The sequence below is a fragment of the Mustela putorius genome, unplaced genomic scaffold (genome assembly GCF_011764305.1).
Source record: "Mustela putorius furo isolate JIRA1106 unplaced genomic scaffold, ASM1176430v1.1 tig00003845_pilon_pilon_pilon, whole genome shotgun sequence".
In the NCBI taxonomy this organism is placed as follows: domain Eukaryota; kingdom Metazoa; phylum Chordata; class Mammalia; order Carnivora; family Mustelidae; genus Mustela; species Mustela putorius.
In genome coordinates, this window is record NW_025421998.1 from 17,450,778 (window position 1) to 17,458,712 (window position 7,935).

The 7,935-nt window shown below is 43.2% G+C and overlaps 1 protein-coding gene across 3 annotated transcripts in view; it reads right to left on the reverse strand.

The window, feature by feature from the left end:
* HBP1 (HMG-box transcription factor 1) overlaps nucleotides 1–616 on the reverse strand; it is a 29,366-nt gene extending 28,750 nt beyond the window's left edge. For 2 of the 3 annotated variants that reach the window (XM_045089661.1, XM_004739541.3), the window contains exon 1: nucleotides 510–616. In XM_045089661.1, the coding sequence (XP_044945596.1) occupies nucleotides 510–524 (15 nt within the window). In that variant the 5' untranslated portion in view covers nucleotides 525–616. Of the gene's footprint in view, nucleotides 1–351; nucleotides 486–509 lie in introns of those variants that run through there. The other variant, XM_013060144.2, reaches the window with a different exon arrangement.
* Between the last annotated feature and the right edge of the window lie 7,319 nt (nucleotides 617–7,935).

Consider the following 7,935-nt stretch of genomic DNA (forward strand, 5'->3'; position numbering starts at 1 on the left):
CGGCGCCGCGTCGGCCCCTTCCCCCCGCCCAGGCCCGCCCCATCTCCGCACCCGGCCCGGCCACCCACCGCGCAACCCGGCCCGGAGGGCCGACCTCGCCGACTCCTCCCAGCCCCCGCCCCCGAGACCCCCTCGGGCCCGGCCGCCGCGAAGCCTAGGTGAACTCGCGGGAGGCGCCGGTCCGGCGGGTTCGCCACGGGCAGTTATCGGACGGTTAACTGCTCCCACTGTGAGGGCAGCCTTTGGCGGAAGAGGAGCGCGGACCCGAGCTCGCCCGGCCGCCCGGTCCCCTCGGGATCCTGCCCCTCCCTTCCCCACCCCCACCCCTTCCCGAACTGAAAGACAACAAACCCGCCACGGAGTGCGGGCAGCCGCGACGCGGGCCGCCCTGGACGCGACAACACCACCAGCGACTCGTGTACCCTCTCTCCGACTGAGGCCGGTCTCTCCGGCGCGCCTTACTGCTCCCGCCGCTGCTCTTACTCCTCAACCGAAACTTTCCTACTTACCAAACCCGTCGCCATTACCAAGTCTTTCAAGCTTCGTCTTCCCCCTCCCCTCAACCCCCCGGGGGTTGAGCCTCCTCTCAGCTCTTTTGCCTTCTTATTGGCCTATGGAAGTGTCATTCGATCTTTTCCCTTTCCCATTGGGTGAGCGCGTCGTCCGTCTCGGGAGGCGGGCTTGTATTGACTTTTGTGTTGTGTTTACTGGAGAAGGTGGTCTGTCAATCACAAGAGTGAGCGCTTCGGATTGGATTGCTGCCGAGACTCCGGGGACCAAAGCCAAACTTTGCCCCCGAAATGGCTTGTGGGTTCGTAGTCTCAGCCTTGCTCTGTTCTGGGAAACTGTAGGCAAGAGAAACCGGTTGGACTACATATCCCAGAGGTGCGTGCAGAGCGCTGTCTTGATAGTAAACAAGAGTCATAGGGACACGTGTATCAGCTCGTTTGTTTTGGTGTCTGGGACAAAAGGGAGGGGGCGGAGGAAGGGAGTGTTTTAAAGCTTTGGCCTCTTCTCTTCCTCTGGGCCTCTCTGAGCGCTCGGAGAGCCCCAGTCTCTCGCAGCACCCATTTCGGGCCATAAACAGCCAGAGTCGCTTGCTGTTCGAAGTTTGGCAGGAGGCCAAGGTATTGTTTTAGTGCGAGGGGAAGGAGATGACTGCAGAAGCGGAAGCTGTGCAGCCTCGCGAGGGACCCAGTCACCCACAAATCACAGCCTCGGGCATTATGGGGTAATAAAGGTGGTGTGGCGCTCCAGTGGGAAGAACTAGAATTCCTTTATCCTCAGTCTTGCCTGGCCACTTCCCGGACAGCAACTTCAGAGGGTTTCTTCGATCAGTTCACGCAGGGTGTGTTGAATGCCAGCGACGTGCCAGTCGCTGGGAGGCTCGGGGATGAACGCAGGAAATTCGGGGTCTGGTGAATTTACAAAGCTGGAAGCGGGTGGACGATTACTATGGACTTACAGAGACTGAAGCCGATCAAAGCGGTATTTTCCATATTGACCAGCGTGCTCGTTGGTTAAAGTAAATAGCAGTACAGTGTGTGATTTAAACTGAATTAGTGAATCATTATCTAAGGGTTTCTGGCGAGTTTTTGTTAACCAGTGTGTCCCCACCCCCACCCCCGACGACTTCCCATTGATGAGAGAAGAGTGTCTTTGCACTTCGTTGCCACTAGGAGCTCCTCCTTAAGTTACTAATAACTGACTCACCAGAGGAGGGTGGCTTCTTTGGCTTTATAGTTACCTTCACTTTAAACATGGCTGTCCATCACAGTCCACCGAGTCTATAATTCATGTTCTTACCATTCACATTACAAAGGCATTATTAAGCTTTTTTTCCTTTGAACCTTAAACGTTTAATCATTAAGCTATGCTTTACGTTTTGTGTCTTTAGATCACTGCTTGTATGCTTAAAATTAAGAGGAAAACCCTACGTTATTTAGAAATCAATAGTCAACTACTGAAAAGAGGCGGAAACCATAGCTGATTATTCCTTTAATGACCCCCACCTGTACATGTCTTGAATTTTTAAATCTCCCTGAAAGCAACATATCAAATCCCAAGTAACTCTCGCGGGTTAAAAAACAAACAAACAAAAACAAGTTTTCCAATTCTTTTAGGGATTTCCTGTTTGAAGACTTGAAGCGAAATTATGTTAAAATCATTCTCCGTACCACAGAATCAAAGATTTACTTCTTGTATTCACAAATAGTATTATTTTTTCCTAAAAATAATTGAGAGCCAACAAGATGCCTAAATTTTTCACTGAGGGTAAAGGACAGGATTTGAATGTATTCTCTTTTAGAGATTTATAGAGGGATCCAAAAAAGAATGTGGACTGTGACCCTGTTATTTTGTTTTCTTTTTGGTCTTTCTATTTTCACCCTTTACTGTGGAGGATTGCTGTGCTACCTCTACAGCATGTCATTTTTTGACAAAAAGAAAAAATTGTGCAATTTACATAGTCATTTAAATTAAAATTTGAAATATTTATGTTTTAAACCCACCAGGAAACTGAAAAGCTTTCGCCCCCCAAAAAATAAGTCTCCCTGTGGCGCCTGGGTGGCTCAGTTGTTAGACATATGCCTTCAGTTCCTGTCATGGTCCAGGAGGTCATGGGATTGACCTTGCATTGGGCTCCCTGCTCAGCAGGAGGCCTGCTTCTCCTTCCCCCACTCCCCCTGCTTGTCCCTCTCTACTGTCTCTCTCTGTGTCAAATATATAAATCAGTCTTAAAAAAAGAAAAAAAAAAAGCCCTCAAGAACTTGAGCCACTCCTTTCCCCTATTCATTGGGTAAACCAGGAGGCCTGCCTTTAGCTGAAGCTTACCTCATTTTATTTATATTTTAAGTAGGCTCCACACCCAACTCAGGGCTTGAACTCATGACCCTAAGATCATGAACTGAGCGGAGATCAAGAGTCAGATGCTTAATTGACTGAGCCACGCACATTCCCCTGAACCTTATTTTAAAGGGTTTTCTACTTGAAAGTTCTTACTAAAAGCCTTACTGGAGATTTTTTTTTTTGGTGGACACAATGATGGTAAGAATAATTTCAACTTCAGATCAAGATATTGTACATTATTATAACGAATTATCTTTTTAATAGCCCTGAGAAGTTTTTCCATCCACTCAGAAATATTTAGTTCCTATTATTTGTTGAACTCTTTGCTTCTCTCAAAGATATAAAATCTCTTCACATTAATTTTTGTCTAAGTCATTGGGGAGTAAAATTCTAATGCTTCAGTCACACTGATTAAATATCAGTATCGGGAACTATACACCTTTAAAGTGGACAATTAGTCCTGTCTTTTGACTTTCCTGGGAAGCTAAATGACAGGATAAGTACCACATGTATATTTAACAAGGTGCGTCATCCTCATTAATTCTTGAGTGACTAATAAAACCAGACAACTCACAACCCAGAGCAAAGATCAAAGTAAAAAACTAGTAAGATCTCCTTGAAAATCTTTATATATGCAAATTCTTCTCTCTCGCTAAAGCAGATATAATTAAGAACACGTAAACAAATCAACTTCTGTTTTTATAAAGAAACATGAAGTGCTGATTTGTTAAAGGTGGTAAAAAAAAAAAGATAAACCCTATTTAGGGATCAAATTAAACAATATATTTGCCTCAGTTCCTCTACATTTGGCACACCAATGACTACTACGCTGGACTAAAGATTAAGTTCAAGCACCGGGCATTGTTTACATATTGAGAATATCACTGTTTGAACTGATAAAAAAAGGAAATCACTCAAATCAAGTACACATCTTCCTCAACTTATAATGGGGTTATGTCCAAGAAGTTGAAAATCATCTCAAGTTGAAAATGCACTTAACACCCTAACCTTCAGAGCTTCACAGCTCAGCAGAGCCTGCTTTGCTCAGAACACTTACATTAAGTGATAGTTGGGCAAAATCATCTAACAAAGGCTTATGTACAATAAAGTGTAGAACATCTCATGTAATTTACTAAATGCTCTCCTGGATGTGAAAGATAGAATGGCTCTAAGTGAATGGGTTGTTGATCCATATGCTCTTGTGGCTGCCCTGCCCAGCATCATGAGAGAGGACTGTCCTCCTACCTATGGATAGCCTGGGGAAAGATCAGAATGTTTCTACTGAGTGCACTTTGCTTTTGCACCACCGTGGAGTTGAAAAATTGTGAGTCAAACCATCCTAAGCTGGAGACTATCCACACTAAAATTAGGAAATGGGACACATTTCCTAAAACTAGGAAATGGTTGAAAGTAGTTCCTCAACTTTTCAGATAGTTTCTCTTTGGGTAGATTATTTAAAAATCGTAGAGCCATCCTTCCATATATGTACTATAATTTTATAATTAATTCCAAGTACTCAAGTATATTCAAATTGTAAGGGAATGCCTGGGAGCTAATGATGAGTGCCATTTTAGAAACGAGTAGTATGTTTGTTGTACGTTATAATTCTTGATTCCACTATGAGTTTAAATTTTACTCAGATGACCATAGAGCATGAGTTTGCTTCGATATGTTGGTGTCTTAACATAATCACCTTTAGGAGGAAGAGCCAAAGGGAAAAAGAAAGGGAAGAATAAAAAATTGGTGGGGGCGGGGGCACGCCTGGCTGGCTCAGTCAGTGAAGCATGTGACTCTTGATCTCAGGATTGTGGGTTCAGGCCCCACACCCGGTGTAGAGATTACTAGTGGGTGGGTATTGGTGGTATGTCGATGTTATTGCTGAGGTGGGGAACGCTGGAGACAACAGACTTGGGCACTGGAAAAAGGAGAAAGAGTGGGTTCAATTTTAAATCATGAGCTTTCTGTGCAAGCAAGAAATTTGGGTACAGAGTTCCTAAAAGCAGCTGAACCTATGTAGAATTTAGGAGATCCAAGTGGAGAGAAATAAGCCTGGGTGTCCTCAGGACTCAGAGGGCACTACGCTTTGTGGCCTCCATCACCCTCAAAATGTTTTTGTAAGTTGCCCAATTTGGTACTCATGAAAACGTGAGCATTTAGAGAAGGCAACAAAAAAATTCAACTTAATCCTACATTTTATAAAATTAAGAAGCCGAAATCTTTCAAATAACTGTTCTCGGGTTTTTCATTGCGAGTTTTCTAGAATAGACCATTCCTGTTATCTGAACCATTTAACACAATCTCCAATGTATTTTCTCCTGTGTCTTGTTATTTTAGGCTCTTCTTTATGTATTTCCTTTTAGTTGCCAGTCACAAGAACCTCGTTTTAGAGACGAGTGTGATAAAAAGCAATTAAAATCACAAGAATATGCACACAACTCTTATCACACTGTGGCTACACTTATTATTTTGCTTTCATTTGCTGCCCCCACCCCAGCATTTACAAATGTTACCTCCTCCTCCCCCCCCACCATCTCCAATGCATCTTTTTGTCTGAGCACTCAGTCAGTAGGTGCCTGCTGAACAAATGAGGAAGTGAGCAGGAAACAGGCGGCAGGAACTTTCTTATGAGCGCATGTTATGTGCTATCCTGCATGTCCCTTGTTCTCTTGCACACGGACTATGAACAAGCTTCCATGGGCTTTCTATGTGTGAACATTTATCACGGCTCTAAGAGGACAGGTCTCATCTGCTCACAGGGTAAGCGCTATTTTCCTTCCTCTCCGTCACACAAAGGCAAACAAGATTCTTCGAACCCACTTCCACTCCTTCAAGTTCCACAGCCTATCACAATGCGCCGTAGTAGTAAACATGTGGAGGCTATTTAAGTTCAGCCAATTTAAGAAGCAATCACAAGGAAAAGCGAGCATCTCTTCTAAAAACGTCACTTGTATACATTTCAAGAATATAGTCGTATGTAAAGATGTGGCCTCAAGGAGGCAGAGGAGTTCTTGGGAGATCGCTTATTCTCTTACTCCTCAGCAGGATCCCGGTAGGTTTTCAATTAGGATAAAGATGGAAAGTCATAGACTGGAAGCAACTTTATCTGAGATTTTTGACTGGTATTTACTGCTCACATGCTCGTTCTTGTTAGGCTAGAAACACTCAGAGGTTTGCTTCCAGGTTGTTGAGGTCAGGAGCCAAGGCTGCTTTTGTCATTTGAGTCCATTTCTGGCTCACACCTAAAACCTTCTCCGGCCCCCTAGAGAGAAACTCATTCTCTGTTCTTTGCAGCTGAGAGTAAAAATTCATTTACTTACTGTAACATCTCAATTATAATCGATACAAAATATTTCATATATACATTTTGGGGGCTAGGGCACCTACCTAGTAAGTGTCATTTCATTTTATGGTGCAGTTACTTCCACAGCATGCCTCATTACATCTCCCCAAATGTAAGTGTTAACATGCACCTTGAGGACTTTTTAGGCAATTTTAGATTTATAAATTTACGGCATAAAAAGGGACAGACGCAGATGTTGGTCAAGTACAGTTTTCCTCTCAGGAGTCTTAACCATCTGCCCTGCGTACTTGATGCAAATTTCTCTATAGGCTCAATATGGGAAAACATAGGAGTCCAAGAACTGCACAGGAAACCAAGAGAATCAGTGGCCTGGGAGTTCTGCCGTGGCCTCACCACGTAACTGGGCAAAGTCACCGACTCTCCTCACTTACACGGACTGATCTAGGCTCCCATCTTTATTATTGGGCACATAAGACCTCTGCCAATACATGGTAAACTTTATTGTTTATGTTTCCATAATTCGCTATACTTTTAAGGTCTTTTTTTTTTTTTTTTAAAGTACCTGGGGGTAAGACTAACAACTATATAGTTTCAGTTGCTCAACCAGTTTTGCTGCCTTTAAAAATATCCTGGAGCAGGGAAGGTTGTCTCAACTCCTATTCCAGTTTGTTTTGGTCAGAATTCTTTCTGATATTCAACATCAAGCCACACTTCACACTCTCTTAATTCCAGAAGCCAGAATTCCTGGTTATTCTATTTCTCCCTTATGCATGAACAATTTCATTTCTCCCTTCAGTATTAACATTTTATTCAGATAGAATTGCTTTTTCAGTTATTTAACAAAGCCATAGGTTGTGCCACTTGCAACGACGCGGATGGAACCAGGCGTTATGCCAAGCCAAATAAGTCAATCACAGAAAGATAATTATCATATGACCTCACTCATATGTGGAATTTAAGAAACAAAACAGAGGAGCATAGGGGAAGGGAAGGGAAGAATGAAACGATGAAACCAGAGAGAGGCAAGCCATAAGAGACTCAATCATAGGAAACAAACTGAGGGTTGCTGGAGGGGAAGTGTGGGGTAGGGGCATGGGGTAACTGGATGATGGACATTAGGAAGGATATATGATGTAATGAACACTGGCTATTACATGAGACTAATGAATTTAAATAAAAAAATTTTAAAAAGAATGTCAGCATGTTCACCCACCTTGTGTCACAGATAGTGTTTGTTACACCATAGGCAAGTCCTAGTTCATAGTGACATGCAGAACACACACACACCCACACACACACTATATGAAACAAGGAGAAGCACTTGCGTTATTACAATGTTCTTCCAGAATAATTCGTAGCTACACAGAGTGTATCCTTGAATGAAATTTCAATGGAGGATCTTCCAAGAGTAAAGAATCTTGGTTTGTGACTGAATGATGACATCCACACGTCAAGTGTGAGTCAAATGTTTTTATTAGATGCTTCAACTTGTAAATTCCCTAGTTAGTGACACATCTCTGGTGAGCCCACACAGCCAAGCTAGTCTGGAGCACACTGCGATTGTTTAGATCACATATGACTAATAGTTAAAATCTGTAAATTCCTATTGCCATAAAAAACTATACTCTTTTCTTGCATTAGGTCCAGGGTGTGTGTGGGGTGGCAATGCCTTTCACATGTACCCCGTCTGTCCTGTTTCTCACATGGCACAATATGCACCATCCAAGTCCCAGGACAGAAACACAACACAACACAAAACAAACAAAAAAAAAACTTCATTAAAAACA